At 36.2% G+C, this 21,311-nt stretch overlaps 5 protein-coding genes across 8 annotated transcripts; 2 read left to right on the top strand and 3 right to left on the bottom strand.

Annotated features, from left to right (window-relative positions):
• Positions 1–911: 911 nt before the first annotated feature.
• On the top strand, positions 912–6,281 carry LOC112186205. Of its 3 annotated transcripts, XM_024324567.2 has the most exons (7): positions 912–1,394; positions 1,513–1,562; positions 1,843–2,060; positions 2,376–2,452; positions 3,002–4,717; positions 4,820–4,988; positions 5,336–6,281. In XM_024324567.2, the coding sequence occupies exons 3-7, from the start codon at positions 1,979–1,981 to the stop codon at positions 5,965–5,967; spliced, it is 2,676 nt and encodes an 891-aa protein (XP_024180335.1). In that variant the 5' UTR covers positions 912–1,394; positions 1,513–1,562; positions 1,843–1,978; the 3' UTR covers positions 5,968–6,281. The 3 variants fall into 3 exon arrangements, with proteins under 3 accessions (XP_024180335.1, XP_024180336.1, XP_024180334.1); XM_024324568.2 differs by lacking the exon at positions 1,513–1,562 and having other exon boundaries at positions 912–1,217; XM_024324566.2 differs by lacking the exon at positions 1,513–1,562.
• Positions 6,282–8,355: 2,074 nt separating this feature from the next.
• LOC112183330 (WUSCHEL-related homeobox 8) lies at positions 8,356–11,043 on the top strand. Its single transcript, XM_024321675.2, has 3 exons — positions 8,356–8,733; positions 9,693–10,232; positions 10,687–11,043. The coding sequence occupies exons 1-3, from the start codon at positions 8,532–8,534 to the stop codon at positions 10,767–10,769; spliced, it is 825 nt and encodes a 274-aa protein (XP_024177443.1). The 5' UTR covers positions 8,356–8,531; the 3' UTR covers positions 10,770–11,043.
• Positions 11,044–12,664: 1,621 nt separating this feature from the next.
• Positions 12,665–13,645, bottom strand: LOC112183646 (pentatricopeptide repeat-containing protein At4g01400, mitochondrial). The gene has a single exon (XM_024322009.2). It carries the CDS (start codon positions 13,580–13,582, stop codon positions 12,698–12,700), a length of 885 nt encoding a protein of 294 aa, XP_024177777.1. The 5' UTR covers positions 13,583–13,645; the 3' UTR covers positions 12,665–12,697.
• Positions 13,646–13,827: 182 nt separating this feature from the next.
• LOC112190066 lies at positions 13,828–16,337 on the bottom strand. Of its 2 annotated transcripts, XM_040513140.1 has the most exons (7): positions 16,249–16,290; positions 16,038–16,116; positions 15,856–15,937; positions 15,598–15,727; positions 14,907–15,064; positions 14,425–14,794; positions 13,828–14,330 (listed from the first exon to the last, which is right to left on the bottom strand). In XM_040513140.1, exons 1-6 carry the CDS (start codon positions 16,273–16,275, stop codon positions 14,644–14,646), a joined length of 627 nt encoding a protein of 208 aa, XP_040369074.1. In that variant the 5' UTR covers positions 16,276–16,290; the 3' UTR covers positions 13,828–14,330; positions 14,425–14,643. The 2 variants fall into 2 exon arrangements, 1 of the variants encoding a protein (XP_040369074.1); XR_002932226.2 differs by lacking the exon at positions 16,038–16,116 and having other exon boundaries at positions 16,249–16,337.
• Positions 16,338–16,673: 336 nt separating this feature from the next.
• On the bottom strand, positions 16,674–17,436 carry LOC121051169. The gene is made up of 4 exons (XM_040513241.1): positions 17,329–17,436; positions 17,118–17,196; positions 16,938–17,019; positions 16,674–16,809 (listed from the first exon to the last, which is right to left on the bottom strand). The coding sequence occupies exons 1-4, from the start codon at positions 17,353–17,355 to the stop codon at positions 16,674–16,676; spliced, it is 324 nt and encodes a 107-aa protein (XP_040369175.1). The 5' UTR covers positions 17,356–17,436.
• Positions 17,437–21,311: the final 3,875 nt, after the last annotated feature.

Genomic DNA, 21,311 nt, shown 5'->3' with positions numbered 1-21,311 from the left:
ACCATTTGGAACAACCAAATAAGTAATAAATTACAAAAAAGGGAGAAAAATTATAAACCGATCCACCTTTCATTCTGTTGGGATTTTTTCCTAAACATTCTATTGGGCATCAAGCCAAGTATTATATACATTGATATTTCCTCAGCAATAATCCTGCAAGAGACTTGGCCACTATTGGTAATAAGTAGGACAACTTAATAATTGTCACATTCAATTTTGTAGCAATTATTAAGAGGACACCTATGATAAAGTTGAGCAATAGAATAGATGTGTGGTTAAGATGTAATTAGGAGTGCTTTTTATTTTGGAGGTGTCTAGCTAGGACGTTTGACTAGTTCTGAAGGGCGCATTTGAGATGTTGTTTTGTTTCACGTAAACTTCAAAGGAATGCTTGATGCAAATTTGCTTAATTGACGCACAAAATACCGCTACGTTTCTAATCGTACAACTATTCACATTGCGAAAATGTTCCCCTGGCATTGTGTGGTCACTCACTGTACGATTGAAATCGAACGGTTGACAGCTCTCACCACAGATCTCATCACTTAGCTGCCAACCGTCCGATTGAAATCAGACGGTGAGTGACCACACAATCCCTGATCAACTGCCGGGACTGATTCACATTGATATCATGATTATGTGTTTAGCAGTGTTCAGAAAATAGTTAAAATACTGAAAGCAAAGTACAAACTCACTTTGCCACAAAGTTTAATTTTATCAAAGATAAAACATAAATTGTACATAATCAAGATTTGAGAATCTCATGATAATGACCAAATGTTCTTCTGGCTTTCAGTCATTTTCTCTAATGATATGAGTTGAAGTTTTGGTTAATTATTTTCATCTTGCAGTAGATTTTGAATGAAAAGCAAGTAAGAAAAGATCTGTGGAATAAAGAGAGTAGAGTAGGAGTGGGAGGAGATGGAAGCCTTGGCTTTCTGGTCGTGTATTCTTTCCAGGCCATACCAAAAGCGGCAGTAGCTTTCTGTGTTCCATATTTATTATTGAAGATATTTTTATCATTATTCTATTCAACGATCCAATCGTACTCAAATTCCTTGTAGCTTTGAAATCTCTCTCATTCATTCACTTAACTTTATCTCCATCCTTCACCTACCTCATCATCCCATAATTGAGTTTGAAACTGACACTCTTGGTTGGCTCCTCTGAAACTAACCCAGCAGACAATGAGATAAAAAGCTTAAAGCTTTTCTTGGGTTAGTCAGGCTTTTCTGTTTACTTTTTATTCATTGCATTCTTCTCAGAGTATGAAAATGTTACTGGGTTTTGAGTTCGATGAGATTCTGTTTGTGGGTTTTGTCAAACTGAATTGGTTTGGTTGCTAAGAAACAAGATCAGGAACACAGTGAGATAAAGCTCCAAGCTTTTTTTGGGTTAGTCAGAATTTTTTGTTTACTTTCTTTCTTCCATTGCATTTTACTTTTAATCATTCTCAAAATTCAAAACAGTTTCTGGGTTTTGTAACTTGATGAATTCTGTTTATGGGGTTAGGCAAACTGAATTGGTTGGTGGGAATTCACAACAAAGTTTGTTTCTTTCTGGTAAATTCTCATCTTCATTTCTGGGATTTGGTGTATGAGTGGAGATGATTGATTTGAAGTCTATGATCAATTAGTGTTCTTTCATATCAATGACTTTGTTTGCTGGATTGGCCCCTCAATCTTTTGGTTTGTAGTCTGCTTTTTGTTATGCAAAAGAAAGAACTCATGTGGTGGACCATGTTTGTTGGAAATGTAAAGTATTGAGCAGGTGTGCTAGATACTCATTGTCTAATGTGTTCTGCTCATCAAACTGAAATCTGGGCTTGCATTGGTTTTGCAGGTTAAATTCGATTAAGCGAGTTGTCAGAGAATTGTTTAGGTGGATGAAGGACATTTTAGATTGGGTACTTGATGGGATAAAGAGACATAAAGCAGTGCATAGGGAATGATATCCTTCTCGTAGATCCCGGGACTGCATGGGAGGCTTATTGCACCTTTTTGATTTCAATCAGGGCAGCATGGCCAGGAAGCTTTTTCTGCATAAGAAACATGATGGTGGTGAGTTCTATTGTTCTTTCAATACAACATGAAAAACTGAAAGTCCGGTTTGGGGTCCGATAATTGATTGGATATGATTCATATCTGAAATGGGAAAAACTACTGGTTATAGAGATTTCTTGGTTGGATCAGAAAATAAATTTGTATTGATTTGTATTTTGAAAAATCTGTACCTATTAATCATGGAGGTCTTAATATGGAATTATGGACACAGTGATTGTCTTTTAGAGAAAACATTGCTGGAATAGGTTTTAATCTTTATCAGGAGGAATGTGAATAACTTGATACAGTAAGGATGTTTTGAACACCTTGCAGGCCTTGATGCTCCACGAAATAGCTTGGAGCTGCAAATAGAAACTTCTCAGAGCTATAATGATGTGGGAGATTTGCCGGTAATTTGTCTTCATATGCTTTATTGTAGCTTATCATGTGGCTTAGAGTGGTTTTATTCTGTGGAGGCCGTGTACTTATGATTCTTGTGAATCTTCCAAATCCTCAAAAATTGTGATACATGGTGAATTGTGAGTCTTGAGTGTGAAGCTTTACATATTTTTGAATCAGGACTGTTTTGGTTTGTCAACCTCGTCAAACTCCTGCTACTTGATTTGGTAAAAACAGTTCTGTCTTAAGCACGGACTTTATGTTTGTTTTCATCATCTAGTTGCATATATTTAATCTGATTGTTTCTTGCAAATGCATCATGCATCTTCCCTTATTAATTTAACCTTTTTCCTTACTGTGTTTTCTTCTACTAAATCGGGTCATGTCAGACTTTCTGAGAAAAATTCAGGCCAAAAGATGACTTTTTGAATAAAGTTTCAATTCCTGATACTTACTCCCACTAGTAATTAGTATATCCTCTGTAAAATTTTGGTCATAGTGCTCCTCTCTGTAGTCACATTTGATTAGATTTTTGTGCTGATCTTTAGTAGTTGTATCAGGTGAAAGAAGTTGGTCCCAAAAAGAATTATCCACTTCAAAGTTCAATGAAGAAATTGATCAATGAGGAAATATCCAAACGCTCAAGTACCAGGCACAATGGACCAAGCATTGTGGCACGGCTTATGGGGATGGATATGTTGCCAATGGATACAAAATCAGCAGTTCAGCCAATTGAGGACAAACATGACTATAGGAGAACGAAGTCTTCAAAGAAGGAAATCAATGGAAGGAGCTCAGTTGATCGTGTCTCTTCCAACTTAAATTCCTCCAGAGAGTTAGATCTTGATTCCTTTTATCAAAATAATGGCACAGATGATGCTGGATGGAGTGAAGATCAGAAAATTGGAAAACCAAGGCGTGAAGAACATCCTCAAGAGGAGGAACTACAGAAGTTCAAGAAAGAATTTGAAGCATGGCAAGCTGCCAGGTTTAGGGAATGTTCAAGGATTGTCGAAAATGACAACAATCAAGGTGAGTTGCTTGCTCAAGAGCACCTCAACAAGGAAAAGACGGCAGTTTCTGCAAAATCCAAGCAAACAACAATTGAGAAGACTATGGAAAGAATAGATCACACAGCAAAAGAAATCTCACATGAAAGAGGTGTTTCGTCACATCGTGTAGATACAATGGATTTATTCCCACCTGAGTACACAAGATCTTTATCTTCAAAAGGCAGAACCAAGAGCTTAGACTTTGAGCAATCCTCCCTGATGAATTCCAGGAAGCGAGTGAACATATCTTCTGCTCCTACAAGGATAGTTATCTTAAAACCTGGTCCTGATAGCTTTTGCAACCATGAAGAGACTTGGATCAATTCCCCAAGCACTTCAGAGCAGAGGGGTAGTATAGAAGATTTTCTTGAGGAGGTGAAGGATCGACTGAGATGTGAACTCCAAGGGAAGGTGCATAAAAGGGGTTCAGTTGTCCGAGGAAGTGGAATTGAGACCCCATTTAGTGAACAGCCATCAGATCCAAAGCAAATTGCTCGTCACATTGCAAACCAGGTCAGAGAAAGTGTGACTAGGGATCTTGGAGTGAATTTGCTTCGATCAGAATCAACAAGATCATACAGAAGTGAAATTCAATATAATGGAGCAGGTTCCCCAGAATTCATACATAGAGATACTAGAAGATTCCTGTTAGAGAGACTAAGAAATGTTTCAGAAAGAGAGACTGAACTTAATTCTCCTGTATTAACTTCTGGCAGCTATAGGTCATCTGCACTAGACTATGAAAGGGTCAGATTAAAACAGGTGGGACATACTTTGGAAGCTCAAAAAGATATGAGTTTCTGGGGAAGAGGAATGGTGAAAGATGACCATGTAAAAACCAGATCATTCAGGCATGGACCAGATGACGATAAGTTGCTCGATCGAGAGTTGTCCCCTAGAAATCTCATTAGGTCCTTATCTGCCCCAGTATCCGGAACATCATTTGGGAAGCTTCTTCTGGAGAACCGCCACATTTTGACTGGTGCTCACATTCAGAGGAAGCATGAAGCCATTGAACATGTGTCCTTGGATATGAAGAGTCGGAAGAAAGAAAGGTTTAATTTCAAAGAAAAGGTTTCAAATTTCAAATACAGTTTTACTCTTAGGGGCAGACTGTTTGGAAAAAGAATTCAATCAGCAACTGAATCACGTCGTACTGAACGTTACCCTATGAATGACATCAGGAGTGGCCCAACAGTTATTACCAACTCTAGAGAGAGACATGTAAGAGATACATTTCTTTTCCCTATGGTGTTTACTTATTATTCTAGGATTCAATAGGCTTAATTAGTTTCTTAATGTCATTATCTTCTGTTCTGGTCTTAGGATAATTTCACCGAGGTGCCTCCTAGTCCTGCATCTGTGTGCAGCACTGCTCAGGACGATTTCTGCAGGACAGCTGATTGTCTTAGTCCAATATCAACTCCAAATGCAACTCCAAGAGAAGATAGACTTGTGCCACAGGCATTCAGAGACATCAGCGATAATTTAAGTGGTACGAGTGTTTCTTTCTACACATTTTTGGTTCTGATATGACAAATTTGGCGGTCGGTATGGATGTGACTCATGCTTATTGACAGTACTCCGAGTTTATTTAGTGCACGCTTGCGTTTGTGTGTGGTGTGTATGTTTAATCTTCCTGTGTTTATGCATGGGTGCTCCATGCATGACTGTTACGGTATTAATGTGTCCCTATTCTGATAAGATGCATCTGGTTCCAATGTAACACTTCTAAGATCAACCAGGTTAACATATTTGGCCATTCTTATCAAATCAAGGGATAACTAATATGTTTTTCTATGTAACACTTGAGATGTGAATCATCTTCTATTGATTTTACAGAACTGAGAAGGCAACTGAATCAACTCGAGTCTGATGAACCGGATGATGCATCTGTTGAACAGGAAGTGATGGAATCTGAAATGTCTGGACTAGACAACCCGGCAGAGGTTTACATACGAGATTTGCTTGTTGCTTCTGGTCTGTACGATGGATCATTTGAGAAATCCTTTTCGAGATGGGACACGTTTGGGAAGCCCATCAGCCTCTCCGTGTTCAAAGAAGTGGAGGAATCTTATAAAAAGCTGGCCAATGATCACGATAGCTCAACCAAAGATCACAATGGGAAGGCAAATCACAAGTTGCTACTTGATTTGTTGAACGAAGCTCTTTCAACTGTTCTTGGACCTCCATTAAACATTTCTAAATTCAGAAGAAAAGCTATCAACGCCTCTGACCTGCCACCTTTACGTGGTAAGAAGCTGTTGGATTCTGTTTGGGAGAGTATATGTCATTATCTATACCCTCCAAACGGTAGACACTATCACTCCCTCGATGAAATAGTTTCCCGGGATCTGGGATCCTCACTGTGGTCGGAACTGGTGGAGGAAGACATTAATGTTCTCGGAAGAGAGATTGAAACTCTGATTATGAGAGATCTTGTTACAGAAGTTTTGGATGATGTGAAGTTTTGATGGAGTGCAAGGTTGAAACATTTTTTTCAGTATGAGTTAGGAAGAGTGGCGTATATAATGAAATGAAAGAAAGTAAATACAAGATGTACATGGATGGGTATCCAAAACTCTGGATTTCCCATGTTTGTTTGATATAGCTGAGACTTCAGAGTGTGCATGTATATATGTTCATCTGCGTGGTTTGCTGATATAGATAGGAAATGGGTTTGATTAGTTGAAGTTATAGTGTACATTTGGTACATGTATTTTACTTTTCCATTTTTGACAGTAAAAAATATTCTTCCCCAATATATTGGGGCGGTTGGTTTGTTTCACTGATAAAGTGATAATTGACAGTAGAGTTTCCTGTAGTTTTAACAAGAAGCAGAGAATTGAGTTGTCTATTGCTTCAACAGTTGCTTGTTTAGGGTCTTCGTATCATTTCTAGCTTTTCTTCTTCTTTTTTGGATCTTCTTAGCTAGGAGTTAAAATCGAAGATTCGAAAATGGCATGATGTTCTACAATATTCAAATGATTGAAATTCTAAAGACAAAAATATTTGGATTAACTTTATATGTGAGATACACAATAAATGATGAATGATCTTAAAATTTACTTCCGCTAAATTTTAATATTCTGAAATACTGTAGAATTTTCGATGAATTGCCTAGTAAACCAATCATCGTCAAGTTTCAACCAGCATGCTAAACTCAAGTTGCACGCTGCTCCCTCTAAGATCGTTTAGGTCAGGGTTGAAAATGAGTCAACCAATTTGGGCCCAAACATTGTACAAATTTGGCACCAATAGCATAGTTTTCATTGTGGATGGCCTCATTTTTTTGACTAGGCGGTGGAGGTGCACATGTCATGTCCCCCTTATGAATCGAATTGTCACATTAACAATTCAAATAGTGTGACATTTAGCCCTAATCACGTAGCATGATCATTTCCACGCCTTCAAGTCCAATTGCGTGTACCAAACTCAAGGAACCCATTTCATCAATCACATTCTCTAAGTCAAGATTATAGGTCACAAAGCAAGAGAAGACACGATTTCTCTTTCGGACCCCCACAATGCATGCATTTGGTCCCAAACCCAATTTTATGAAACAAAAAAGGAGGCATCAAAGATCAAACCACGGATTATGTCCCAAATACACTTCATCTTGAAATTTCCCCTTTATAAAATTTGCCATGTGACACATGAATTTGTTGTTCACATGCACATGTGACAAAAACACGGAATATATACAAGTTTGACAGGCAAAATATGCACAAAGATTCTTGGTAGTTAATTAGTTGGACTATTTCAGCAAATATATAAACACATTTGAATATAAAATATTTGAGGGTTCTAGCTAAGTCCAAGAAAAGGTACAAGTTAATGTGCAAGTACAGTATAAGTGCTTTGTTTCCAAAACATCCAGTTTCTCTGACAGAAAAGAAGTCAGGTAATGTAAGGAAGTGGCAGTTGGCAGTTGCTGCTCTGGTGCTCCAAACCAATCTAATCTAATCTAATCAATCTGAACCAGAGTTGTGTCATTGTCAGAGGTCGGGTACACTCTATTCCTGACTCACTCTATTGCCATTGATAATCGATCATGGTACAATCATGTGCGTGTCATCATCTGGTGTTTTTGGGAACTGAGAAATAATGGTGGTAGGATAAATTCTCCACTTTTCGAGAGGGAGAAATACTAACAACAAATTCCTTATTTATAAATTTGATTGAATTTTTTTTCATTGTATAACAACGGCAAACAATAAATGATTTAGAGAATTAAACTTATGATCTTCTATTTTTTTTTAAAAAAAGACTCGTGTTATTAGATAGAATTGTTGTGGACAAAAACAAACGCATTCTCTCTCTCTCTGATAACATTTTATCTTTAGAATTAGTTTAGGAGTTAATTGGTTGTACATTGACATCTAGGAATTTATTAGGGTTCCTTATCAGGCAACTGCATTATTAATAGGTTATCCTTCACTCAATGTTGATGGTGTGGGTGGCTGGGAGCCAAAAATCTTTCCACTTGTTGTTTTTTCTCAAGGTCAAGCACATAATTAGCAAGTACATTTCACACAAAGTGATCTTATAATCTCCTTAGATAGTGATACTCTCTATCTTCTTGATCTCCTTCTATTTTCACAGCCGTAATATTTTGGTCGCAATTAATACTCATTAAGATTTTAGTACCTTAAAGAGAAAGTAATCTTCACTCAAAGATAAGATCTTTGAAAATGACACATCTTATTAATGTTACCAACTTACCATGACCCAGAGATCCTTATTCAACAAAAGAAAGAAAAAGAAAAAAAAAAAAAAAAAAAAGAGAAGAGAAGAAAGGGAAGGTAGGGAATGGTATAGCAACCTCACAGGGGAATACTACCACTAACGAAATTCCAATTTATTCATTCAATAAGTCTTTGGTCTTTTCTACAATTTCTCTGCCTCTTTGTCTGTTTGTTTACTTTCTAGTCATCATTGTCCTAGTAATTCTTGCTTTATTTACCCTTCAGTCGTTGCAAGCGCGTTGCAAAGACTGTGAGACTGGAAACAGAAAGAAGGAAAGAAAGAGAAGATTATGATGGAGTGGGATAAGCAGCACCAGCAAAAAGAGCAAGAGATTGAAGGGAATGGGAATGGGAATGGAGGAGTGGGGTTTGTGAAGGTTATGACTGATGAGCAATTGGAGACTCTCAGAAAGCAAATTGCTGTTTATGCTACCATTTGCGAGCAACTTGTGGAGATGCATAAGAACCTCACTGCCCAGCAAGATCTTGCAGGTTCGTTTTTCTCTTCAATTTATGGTTAAACTTTGAAGTGCTTGTGGTTGCATTTGGAACTCAAATGGGTTGATTGATTGGTTTTCTGTGATGGGGTTTTTTTTTTCCTCTCTCAAATTGTTCTAGTCTCTTTTATCATTTTTGTTGAAGTTTGGAACTTTACTCTTTGCGAGTGGTTGCATTTAGTGGAAATGAAATTCACATGGCTTCATTTATAGGTTTTCTGTGCTGGGTTGTTCTCTGTTTTCCAAAAGGAGGAAAAATCAGTTTCTTTTTTGATAGTTTCCCCCAATTGTTTTGTTTTGGTTTGAATTTCATGTGATACCCTCCTTTGAGACTTGAAGGTTGAGGCTTTTGTCTGTTTCTCAGCTTCATTGGTCTCACTTGGGGGGTAATCTTTGTTAACATTGATCTGTATTCTCATTGGGTTGTTGAAAAGCCGCTGATATGATAGGTTGTTTTTTGGGTTCCTTAATGAGGTTTTATGAGTAAAATTCCAGTGAGACTATGTATATTAGTTCATTCTCATCCTAATTGATCAACCCTTTTGTTTTAAAAGCAACCAATACCAATGAATGGAGAGAGTATTTGTTTTGTCAATTGAATTTTGGATATGGGTTTGAACTCCTTCTCTCCCTTTTAATTGGTTTTATGCACACATTCTGAAAGGTTTTGTTTTGATTTCAGATCAGTTGGTCATTCCTTCAGCCAATTTGTGGTTGCTTTTCCTGGGAAGGAAGAACAAACACAATAGCTTTACTAAGCATACATGGGTTAGGAAGCTATTTTCATTTTGATTAGCTCTTTCTAAACGAAACTGATCTCAAAGTCCATTAATTCTACTGATGACATTAATAAGATACCAAATGTGAATTTGCTTTTACAAACTTTTAGTTACTTGTATGTGTAAAGACGCCATATTTTCTTTGAACAAAACTTGTGCACTTTCTCTCTTTCAGGAGTCAGGATGGGTAATCTGTACTGTGATCCACTGATGACATCTGTTGGCCACAAAATCACTGCCAGACAGCGGTGGACTCCAACACCGGTGCAGCTACAGATTCTGGAGCAATTGTTCGATCAAGGGAATGGAACTCCAAGCAAACAAAAGATCAAGGAGATAACCTCTGAACTGAGCCAGCACGGTCAAATTTCTGAAACCAATGTTTACAATTGGTTCCAGAATAGGCGTGCTCGATCAAAGAGGAAGCAACAGAATGCAACATCCAACAATGCTGAATCAGAAGTGGAGACTGAAGTTGACTCTCCCAAGGACAAGAAAAAAGGACCTCAGGATCAACTGTTACAGTCCCAACAGAACACATCAGCTCAAAGGGCTGAAGACTTGTGCTTTCAGAACCCTGAGATGAGTTCTGACCTGCATTTCTTGGATCCACAGGGCATTAAAGAAGACAAAATGTTTGCATCCAGCAGCGATTTAAGGCCTTCGAGAGGTTTAGGCCATATGTCATTCTATGATGAAGTGCTCTCAAGCTCAAGTAAGTTACTATATAACATCATACACAGAAATTTCTCAGAGTTTCTGCTGTAAATATCATATACTTGACTGATCTGAACAATGCCTTACTATTATTAATTGGGTCTCATCTGTTACATTTCTTTGTGTACGGTCAATCTTCTGCTGAAGTAACGGCCATTCTGATACTACTAAATTTCATTCTTTCCTAACGTCAACTTGTTCAATAGTCAATACCCTTTACACATTTCGTAGGGAAGTAGATACCTACTTTTTTTTCTCTGCACAAAAGTATATATTAACTCCTTTTCAAAAAAAAAAAAGTATATATTAACTCAGTTAATACCCTTCAATACATCTTGTAATCGAGTATATATCTACTTTTTGTGATTCTGCACAGAAAGTAGCGTATCTATTATAATTTTGCCATTGTTTCCATATGGATTTTTATTTACCTCCAAACTTCATTTTTGTAGGAGGAAATGAGCTGATGACAGGAAAGATGGAAGTGGGAGGGAGCTATAATCTTTTCCAGCAGGCAGAAGACTACAGCATGTGACAAGTTATATTTTTTATGAAGAGAGAGCCCTGATTGAGTTTGATGTTTGGTTATGCCTAACCTTAGCAGAGTTATGGCTCCATCTGAGTTGGAGGGTAGATAGATATAGTGTTATATAGCATGGGGGATATATGAGAATTTGCCATTTGGGTTTTGTGTTTTGACTGATCTGTCTTTAGGTGCCTTTTGCTTTTGTTAACAGAAATAATATGTACTGAAGTATTTGAGTCTATTTTGATGGTATCTTTGTTAGCAAGAAAAGGTTTAAGTATTAGATTTACATTTGCATCTAGGAATCAAATTACGGGAAAAAAGATGACTTAACTTTGGTCTTAAAAAAAGTGTTCCATCAATCATTGCATTCACTAGCATGAGTTGTTGGCGCAATTATGAAAAGGTCACAAGTAGTGACTTATATGATTCATTTGCTGTGATTTTGTTGATTTCAAAGGTAAAATGTGACTGCCGTTGGTCCCCTCTGGTTGGTTGCTAGTGCAGCATTTTTGATAAATGATTGAAAGGCTTTGTACTATGTGTTTATGTTCATTCAAATTCCTAAACGTGGTAAAAGGTATATTTTCTTGGTTCACATTGTAATTTTTTTTTTGGATCAAATCATCATCCATACTTCATTCCATCAGAAAGAAAGTTACAAGCAGGAATGCAATGTAGTACAACAGCCAAAAGACCTACTTTTAACTTAAGTTCGATCAATTAATCTGAACATACCTTCCAAATTCTAAAAACAAAAAATGGAGCTAAAACTCTCCAGAACAACAATAAGGCAAACAAATGACCACAATCTAGCAAACCGGGCCACAACATGGTTCGAGCCATCGCCGGCATACCAACTGAGTCATGGCTCAGACCCAAGAAGGAAGAATGCGCACCAGTCATCTCCGCCTCGTCAGCTAGTGAATACATATAATAGAATCTGTTTAGAGGATCAACATCACAATTGGCGTTGGTGTATGGAAACATTGAAGCACAACAAGACCCAAAAAGGGTCACCACGAACAACAACAAAAAACTAAACTAAACTAGAAACTGAAAAAACGAAATGCACACGCCAGGTCAAGACCCAAGTTAGATCAAAGCCAAGCTAATTCCAGAAACCGAACCCAAAAAAAAGTCTAGATCCAAAATCAGCTAAACCTAACCCAAACATCGGCCTAAACTCGCTTTAAACCCCTACCGCAATTTGGATCTGCCATCACCTTCCTCTAACCTTTGCCACTAGCCTTCCGATCCCCGAACAAGAGCCGATAATGACGACGATGGACCACAGCACACCCGCAGCCGCTCCTCCTGACGCAAACACCAATGGGTCAAGTCATCGACATAGATTGAGATCCAAAACAAATGGACATCAGATCTATTCGATGGCTGCCCAGACTACCTGATCCGAACAAACAAATACCGGATCGGGAATAACAACCCCCAAAACAGCCCCCATTCCCCCGCCGTCATCGGATCTGAAACCACGACCCCATCGCTTGATCAGCAGATCCAGTCCGTCTAGCACCGCCATCCTCCTGCACTAACCACAGCCTAAGGAGAGCAGCACCGGTTGAAGCCAAAAATGACGGTCGCACCCAAGGACCCTCCTTACCCAAGGACCCTCCTCTCCCAGATAGTTATGGGCCTTGAAACAGCGTCACTCGCACTAGTTGAAACTTGAAAGTAGATGCCCACTACCCAAAACCTATATATATATAAACCACAGTCCACAGCAACAAAAGAAGTCTCAGAATTCCCTCAACACACGAAAAGGAAAAGGCAGCAGAACAATATCAAATCCCTGAAAAACAAAAAGGACTGTGCAAGAGTACTAGTCACACTTAGGAGGGTCACTGCATCTACTAAAAAACAACAAAGTAAAGCTAACTTCAAAGAAATTATCCAGTGAACCACATACCAAGAAACATTCAACCTCTCCTTGATTTACTAGCATGCATTTTTTTGATCAAGTAGTTCTCCAATCCAAAAGCTGCCTCCACTATTCTGGTGCTAGGCTTGATCTCTACCTTCATTATTTCCTTCGGAACTTCTTCCATTCTCACCAGCTCAACCTCTTCGCATATACCCGGAACTATTGTCAACCAAGTCTCCCTGTGCGGAACCTCCCCATGACTTGGTATCTCCTCCATAACTCCACCAGCTTCCTCGACCCTACCCACATTGCAGAACCCCTTAACCAAAGCATGGATTACCGAAAAATGTGGAGAAAACCCCTTTGATATCATTGTCTCCATATAGTTCTTCGCCTCATCAAGCATCCCCTGATCAGACAACCCACTAACCAAAGTCCTATACGACACCAAATTTGGCAAGCACCCATTGGATGCCATATCCTCAAGAACCTTACAAGCATCCACTGTCCTCCCTTCTCTACAAAACCCCAATATTATAGTATTGTAATGCACAATGTCAGGGTTACACCCCCTCACCTTCATCCTACGAAGAAGCTTATACGCCTCACGCAGCTGTTTCTTCCTACACAAGCTATTCAACAAGCTAGTATAACTCAACGAATCCGGAACAAACCATTTGTTGATCATATCCTCCAGAAAATCTACAGCAGTGTTCACCTGCCCCTTCCTGCACAGTAGGTTTGGGCCTTGAGGCGGAGGAGGAGGTGGTCGACGAGAGAGAAGTAGTGGGAGTGGGCGAGCTTGAGGATGAGGGTGAAGTATGAGGAGTAGGAGTGACGGAAATGGGGGTGGCGGGCGGCGAAGTCGAAGATCTCTTTGGCGAGGAGAGGGTCGGATTGGGGAGCAATGAGCTTTTGGACTCTGGAGTAGGCCTGGCATTTAAACCCGTAATCCGCAAACCCGCATGAACCCGCTCATTTATTAAATTCGTGCTAAGAAAGCCCGCACGCAAAAAACCAGCAAATTAACCGGCCTTGTATGCTAAACCCACTGAAACTCGTTGGAAACTAGCAACTGTTGCCCGCGCGTTGCTGCGGGAGCTATGGTTGTTCATTTACATGTTTTTTTGGTGTGTATTTGGGATGGGGATTTTAATACAGAAAGAACAGCTATTAGAACTCACATAAAATAGTAACTGTTACATTACATTTATGTAATAAAACAGTTTTTACACATTTTGCATTTCAGCTGCACTGCATTCTATTTGACACAGTTCAAAAATGCTAGCTGCACAGTATTGCTAGCTGTGTTAATTGCAGCTTTACAAAAAAAGGGCCGCTGCATAGTCAGGTTGATTGTCTTAGTTACAGAGTAACAAAAACACTATTAAACATGAGTTAACATCCTGTTGGAACAACTGGAGCTAGTTGTCAAAAAGCAGGGCTGGAATATGTTCAAAAAGCAAAATCTGTGCAGGCCCAACTGTACAGCGTTCTCCAGTTGTTTCGCTGACTATGCTTGTACACAAAATGTAGTCAATGCAGGTATGATGGAAGAAAATAAGGCATAGCTATACAAAAGAGTAATTCAGATTCAGTTGGTTTTCTCTTGCTAAGATAGTTCCTTGCTTGCTGATGATGATGTTGATGGTGGTAACACTGTTGCTCCTTGTTTGATTTCCTTGTCGCTTCAAATGTGAAAAAATATCATTACAACAGTAGTGAGATAAGTTGTTTATAAGGAACAATAAGAAAGAAAAATTCAGGTTGATTGATATTTACCTCTTGACTTTTTTCTCAGTCTCTGTGATGAACAATGTTTTTCCGCTTGTTTCAATGCTTCTCTTTTTTTCAGATGAAAGCCGCTCCGGTGTTGCAATGCTTGGGTTTTGTTCTACCATTGATGCAGATGATTGTTGACTTGGGAAAACATTTTGGACCACCAGTTCACCATATTGATTGATTTGGATCTCAAATAGATAGGTTTGGCCAACCATTTTCTTAATCTCTTCTGGTAATGTCTGCTCTGTTGGATAGTCTTTTATCGACCAAATCCTGACAACTGATTCCGAACAACTGTTGTCCTTGCTTCCCCATCAGAATCATTATTGCTTGATTATGATCATCGTGAATTGTCACATAAACTTTGTAACTGTATGTAAAAAAAAAAAAGGGTTAATTTGCAGTGAAATTAATTTCGCTTAAAGTTGTAATATTTTCATTAGCTATAGAATTAATATTAACGAATACAGTGGTAGGTTTACCATGGTACATGCATTTGTACATCGTATTTAGGACAAAGAAATTCCCCACTGTCTTCTTTTACTTTGAGCATTTTAGAACAGCTCGACCAACCTCTGTACCACCAGCCACCATATGCTGGGAACCGGAGAATGGAAGCAATGCAATACACTGAATGATTCTGTGATGTAAAATGCAGATTCAGAAATAAATTGTTTTTAGTGAAATAGATATAGGCAGTGGCGGAACCAGAATTTAAACATTGGGGGGGTCCAGAACTCGAGATAGAAATAATATAACAAACTACTCCAAAAATAAATAAAATAAAAAACTACTTCATAAGTAAATTATAATTTTGTAACAAAACCATATAACTCTCATTTCAAAATTAAAAAACCAACTCTAAGAATGAAAAAAAGGCAACTAAATTTTTAATTAATATGTCATTGATTTGTATTACAATGAATTTTATATTATTTTATTACACTTTTATACAGAGGATTGGTCATCACGTGGTTGGGGGGGTCCACTACATGAAGAGAAGGTTCTTCCCGCATGTTGATTAACAGAATGCATATATACCCGTATATCTAAAAGAAAGCTTGGGGGGGGGGGGGGGGGGGGGGGTCCGGACCCCGCCGGACCGTAATACATTTCCTCCTCTGGATATAGGCAATCACATGAAAATGTAAAGCAAGGTTGTTTTTTTCATACCACGTATGAATCTGGGTTCAATGTATTCAGATCAAAGACCGATTTTGTCGTTTGGTTCTTCAATTCTTCTGTTGTTGGTCGTTTGAATGGTACAGGAAGTATCTTGACTTTATCGCCAGGTTTCGAAAATCTGCAATTTTTTTAGGTTGTTGTGTTAATATTTTTCAAAATTATTAGTAACTATTACAAAAGATAAGAAAAGTTTAGATAAATAATTTGAAGTGAAGAATACGGCAATATTACAATAAAACGACTTACTCCGCTATGTACTCACTTGCTGCTGAATTGTGTGGATCGATGATCATGCAAGTATGATTTGTTGCTGTTGCTGTGACTCGTTCTGTAAATTGTAAAAGTAGTTAGGTACATATAATTGTGTTAATTTTAATGATGAATCATGTTTTTTTTTTTTTTTTTTTTTTTTTGTAATTGAGGTTTACCTAGAAATTTGCCCATTATTAAACTTGTGAATCCAGCGAGCACTGGTGGAGATTTTCTCTTGACACTTTTTATATCAAACTGTCTAGCAGCATGACCCCAAAAGGTGATTCTTAAATCCTCTCTCTTGTATTTTTTGAAAAACTCGTTTTTAATTTTTTAGTCAAAGACTCCAATATATGTAATGCATAAAATAATTTGCAAATAAGGTACCTCAAGTTTTCTATGAAGACTTCGCATTTTGACTCCAGTTTTGTACCGTCCTTCACATTAACTTGATGCTCTGGTAGAACCGATTTTATGCCATAAACATCTTGCATTGAAAAAAAAAAGGAGGAAAAAAAACAAAGCATTGTTAATATGATTACTTTTTAATGTAATGTATCAATGCAGAACTGGTTTATTCAGAGTTATATTAAGCACTTCCTGAGTGTTCAATTGTGCTCCCAACTGATTGAATTCAAGAACATGAAACGAATGCTCTGGTATTGGAGGGAAGGTATCCTTAAAAACTTGAATGCTCTGAAACCAATGCTCTGGTATTGGGGGGGGGGGGGTCCGGACCCCGCCGGACCGTAATACATTTCCTCCTCTGGATATAGGCAATCACATGAAAATGTAAAGCAAGGTTGTTTTTTTCATACCACGTATGAATCTGGGTTCAATGTATTCAGATCAAAGACCGATTTTGTCGTTTGGTTCTTCAATTCTTCTGTTGTTGGTCGTTTGAATGGTACAGGAAGTATCTTGACTTTATCGCCAGGTTTCGAAAATCTGCAATTTTTTTAGGTTGTTGTGTTAATATTTTTCAAAATTATTAGTAACTATTACAAAAGATAAGAAAAGTTTAGATAAATAATTTGAAGTGAAGAATACGGCAATATTACAATAAAACGACTTACTCCGCTATGTACTCACTTGCTGCTGAATTGTGTGGATCGATGATCATGCAAGTATGATTTGTTGCTGTTGCTGTGACTCGTTCTGTAAATTGTAAAAGTAGTTAGGTACATATAATTGTGTTAATTTTAATGATGAATCATGTTTTTTTTTTTTTTTTTTTTTTTGTAATTGAGGTTTACCTAGAAATTTGCCCATTATTAAACTTGTGAATCCAGCGAGCACTGGTGGAGATTTTCTCTTGACACTTTTTATATCAAACTGTCTAGCAGCATGACCCCAAAAGGTGATTCTTAAATCCTCTCTCTTGTATTTTTTGAAAAACTCGTTTTTAATTTTTTAGTCAAAGACTCCAATATATGTAATGCATAAAATAATTTGCAAATAAGGTACCTCAAGTTTTCTATGAAGACTTCGCATTTTGACTCCAGTTTTGTACCGTCCTTCACATTAACTTGATGCTCTGGTAGAACCGATTTTATGCCATAAACATCTTGCATTGAAAAAAAAAAGGAGGAAAAAAAACAAAGCATTGTTAATATGATTACTTTTTAATGTAATGTATCAATGCAGAACTGGTTTATTCAGAGTTATATTAAGCACTTCCTGAGTGTTCAATTGTGCTCCCAACTGATTGAATTCAAGAACATGAAACGAATGCTCTGGTATTGGAGGGAAGGTATCCTTAAAAACTTGAAATTTTGTTGATTCATCAAAACGAAGTTCTGCCTCATGATCAACTATTTTATATTTCGACACCAACCGTGGTTTTTGCGTATAGAAGTTGGTAATCTCATTTATCTGTCTTTCTTCCATTTTTTTGGAGACGTAGAGATAATTAGATTCTTCAATTACAACGTGAATTGCATCTCCCTGCGCATGTTTAGGAAAGAAGAAAGTTTTTTTTTTTTTTTTTTGAGAAGAAGGAAAGAAGAAAGTTATATATGAGTTTTGAAATGATTTAGAATAATCATAAATAATTTGTAAAGAGCTTGCCTTCTCGTCAATTAAGATGTAGTGAAGGCCATCATATATCGCACTTTTAAATTTATTTGGCCTCCATATTCTGGATACACAAACCCTCAATTTGAAGACTACCTGATAACCTTTTATCTAGCGAAGCAATGTAGGTTGAACGTTTTCTTCAAGCTGAAAATGAGAAGGAATACGCATTAAATTGTATTTAAAATTTAGACATCTTACGGTTAAGACATTGGCGATCATAGCAAAGTTGTGATATATATTTCAATTTGTCTGGATTCGGCGACATTCTTCTTCCCGCTGTAGCTTCAATAACAAAAAAACTCAGTATTCGATACCACGACACCGTTATCAAATCTCCTTATAGCTGTGGCCTCAATTTTTCTAATTAATGTGGGATTCGAGTTGAATCACGATTATGACTTTTGCTTCAAATATTTATTCTCTTTGTTCTTGTATTGTTTAAGAATATATTTACAAATATTGGATAATAAAAAATGTAAAAAACAATAGTAACAAAATTAACTTACGGTTAGATATTTTCAAGTTCACTAACATATAATGTAACATATATATGATTTTGCAATACATCTTAATTTGTAGACAATACAATTATAAATTTTGCAATACGTCTTTATAGACAATATTTCTAGTATATTTATTTGTTATATTATTGTTATTATTTATCAAATTTTTTAATCCATTTCTGGATGTAACTCTTGAAAGTGCTACATATAATTGTTCATGTGTAAAAACAGGTTCTGGTAAATATATGCCAACTTGATTCAATGATTGACCTTGACTTTTATTGATAGTCATAGCATAACATGATCCTATTGGAAATTGTCTTCTTTTAAAAATAAATGGCAATTTATTTTCAGAAGCAGTACGAATAATTATAGGTATAAAAAATTTTCGACCTATATTGTTTCCTGTCAATATTTTCGCTTCGATTAATCGATCAAATAATTTTGTTACTATTAATCTTGTACCATTGGCCATTGCATAAACCAGACATTTAATTTAAATTTCTTAATAACATAATAGGCATTCCAACTTTTAAAATTAATTCGTGTGATGGCAATCCATTAAATTCAAGTTTATTCAAAAATTCTATTGGATACAAAACATTAATATTTTCGTTACTTCTGAAGTTTAATAAAATACTATCAACACTTAAATAAGTTGTTTTATTACTTGGTAACAAATTAATAATGTAATCATTTATGCCTCAAATAGTTGCATTTCGTGGTGTAACAATCCCGCGTTCTGTGAGATAATCAAAATTATTTTAATTAATGTGGAAATTTGAATAAGTTGCAAAGAAAATTGCTTCTATCGGATGTGTATAAGTATGAATAAGTAAATCATTCGGAATTTCAATCCAAGATGTATCTATATCATTTTTGTCATTAATTGAACATATACGACCTTCTCCAATTTCTAATAGCCAATTTGCAAAGTTGAAATATTTTATTTTATCTTCATCAGTTAATTTTTTTTTCAATAATTTCATATTTTCTGCTAGATGAAATGTTTTAAATGATGACCAAAGATATGAACTATTTAATGAAGCTTCAATTATTTGTTTTTTTGTTCCTCCCGTAATTACAGGTAAAATTTGTCTAAAATTTCCACCTAATAATATAAGTTTACCACCAAATGGTTTATTAACTTTGTAAATCATTTGAATCAGATACAATATCACGAAAAGATTTATCTAATGCTTCAAAACAATGCTTATTAGTCATTGGAGCTTCATCCCAAATAATTAATTCTGTTTTGTTAATTAATCTTGCAAGGTGCGTACCTTTTTTTATTGGACAGACTAATAAATTAGTGATTGTTAGAGGTATTTTAAATCGAGAATAAGCAGTTCTACCATTTGGAAGTAGTAATGAAGCGATACCAGATGAAGTAACAGCTAATACAATCTTTCCCTCAGATCCCAATTTACTTATTATCGTATGCCATAAAAATGTTATACCGGTTCCTCCATGGCTGTGAATGAAAAATGCATTACATGTTTTTTCTTCAATTGCTTTAATGACTTCATCATAGACAATTTTTTGGCATGTATTTAGTTGAGCAACTAAATTTGTATGTTCTCGTTTTAGTTGAAAACAGTCATAATCTAATTCTTCTTTTAACAATCTGTTATTTACATGTAATATGTTGTCCACATTGGGCATTGGTAGATGATAATCTTTTAATGAACTCGATGATTTGTTAAACATTTGTTCTGATTCATATAATAATTTATTTTTCAATTCTGATTCTGGTAAAATGAGATTCGGATTTCCGACTTCAACTCTAGCATTATGTAAAATATCATCACACATATTTAACTAATATAAATCTAATAACGTCTTGGGATCTGCAACATCACAGAATAAAATTATTGTAACAAAAAGTTGTCAAATTTCAAAAGTTGTTGCAGCGTGTAAAGAATTTGTTAATGCTTCGGTCCATTCTTTGTCATCACCCAATAAACCTAAAACCTGGCAAGCTTTTTAATAAGAATTATCAATCATATGTAATGCCATTAATAGTCTTAATTGAATCAAAATTATGACAACCTTTTTGAATATTTAATAACATTCTCATAAACATATAATTCACCTAATGCAGGTGGTACATTGGCTATTCGACCAATAGTTGGATATTTTTTTCGCGGTGTCCAACATTTATTACGATTGTCCCAAACGAATTTGGTGGGAAATTATGTATAAGTTAATCTACATGCTTCTGAATAAATTGTATTCTCTTTAAACCAACTAGTTAACGTCGAATCTTCTGTACTTTTTTCTCTTATTATTGATTGAACATATTGAAAATGATTAAAAATAATATTTTGCTCTAAAGGCATATGAATATGCAAATGTTGTACAGCGGGATGTCGAGAATGAATTAAATATTCAAATAATCTCTATACAGATTCATGAGGAGTTAAATAACGACAATTAAGATAAGTTGTAATCTCATCGTTCGATTTTTCATATAACAAAACTCGAGCTCGATCTGGACCTTTATTTATATATTTAAATAAATATTTAATTAACATTGACTGAAAACATGATTCAACATTAATATGAGCATTATATCTTAATAATAAATTTGCATTGTAAGGGACAACAAAATTATTTCCAATATGTACATTATTTTTCTTTACAAATTTTGTACAATCATTACGACGTTTGTATATTGAAGGCACATTTGTTTCAAATATAGTATATGTACTATATGGTTTTGGAAAAAATTTGGAACATTTTCCATCTTGCATGCAAGGTGATCTAGGATTTATTTCTCCGCAAGGTCCATGAATCATAAATTGACTAACAATGTCAAAAAGTTTTGCATTAGTATTTTTATATGGGAATTCTGCTGAAATAATA

This window comes from Rosa chinensis, chromosome 2 (genome assembly GCF_002994745.2).
Source record: "Rosa chinensis cultivar Old Blush chromosome 2, RchiOBHm-V2, whole genome shotgun sequence".
NCBI classification, from domain to species: domain Eukaryota; kingdom Viridiplantae; phylum Streptophyta; class Magnoliopsida; order Rosales; family Rosaceae; genus Rosa; species Rosa chinensis.
The sequence above is the reverse complement of the archived record's forward strand: the minus strand, read 5'-3'. Positions and strand labels throughout refer to the sequence as shown.

Bases quoted from the DNA above. Each gene is read 5' to 3' on its own strand.
- LOC112190066 (XM_040513140.1), bottom strand. From the start codon at position 16,275: ATGCGAAGTCTTCATAGAAAACTTGAG. The intron at 16,117-16,248 runs GTACCTTATTTG...GCTGCTAGACAG, and splicing joins GTCTTCATAGAAAACTTGAG to TTTGATATAAAAAGTGTCAA. The intron at 15,065-15,597 runs GTATGAAAAAAA...TTTACATCACAG, and splicing joins TGAACCCAGATTCATACGTG to AATCATTCAGTGTATTGCAT.
- LOC121051169 (XM_040513241.1), bottom strand. From the start codon at position 17,355: ATGCGAAGTCTTCATAGAAAACTTGAG. The intron at 17,197-17,328 runs GTACCTTATTTG...GCTGCTAGACAG, and splicing joins GTCTTCATAGAAAACTTGAG to TTTGATATAAAAAGTGTCAA. The intron at 16,810-16,937 runs GTAAGTCGTTTT...AAAAAATTGCAG, and splicing joins GCAAGTGAGTACATAGCGGA to ATTTTCGAAACCTGGCGATA.
- LOC112183646 (XM_024322009.2), bottom strand. From the start codon at position 13,582: ATGCCAGGCCTACTCCAGAGTCCAAAAGCTCATTGCTCCCCAATCCGA.
- LOC112183330 (XM_024321675.2), top strand. From the start codon at position 8,532: ATGATGGAGTGGGATAAGCAGCACCAGCAAAAAGAGCAAGAGATTGAA. The intron at 8,734-9,692 runs GTTCGTTTTTCT...TCTCTCTTTCAG, and splicing joins TGCCCAGCAAGATCTTGCAG to GAGTCAGGATGGGTAATCTG. The intron at 10,233-10,686 runs GTAAGTTACTAT...TCATTTTTGTAG, and splicing joins TGAAGTGCTCTCAAGCTCAA to GAGGAAATGAGCTGATGACA.
- LOC112186205 (XM_024324568.2), top strand. From the start codon at position 1,979: ATGGGAGGCTTATTGCACCTTTTTGATTTCAATCAGGGCAGCATGGCC. The intron at 2,061-2,375 runs GTGAGTTCTATT...AACACCTTGCAG, and splicing joins GCATAAGAAACATGATGGTG to GCCTTGATGCTCCACGAAAT. The intron at 2,453-3,001 runs GTAATTTGTCTT...TAGTTGTATCAG, and splicing joins ATGATGTGGGAGATTTGCCG to GTGAAAGAAGTTGGTCCCAA.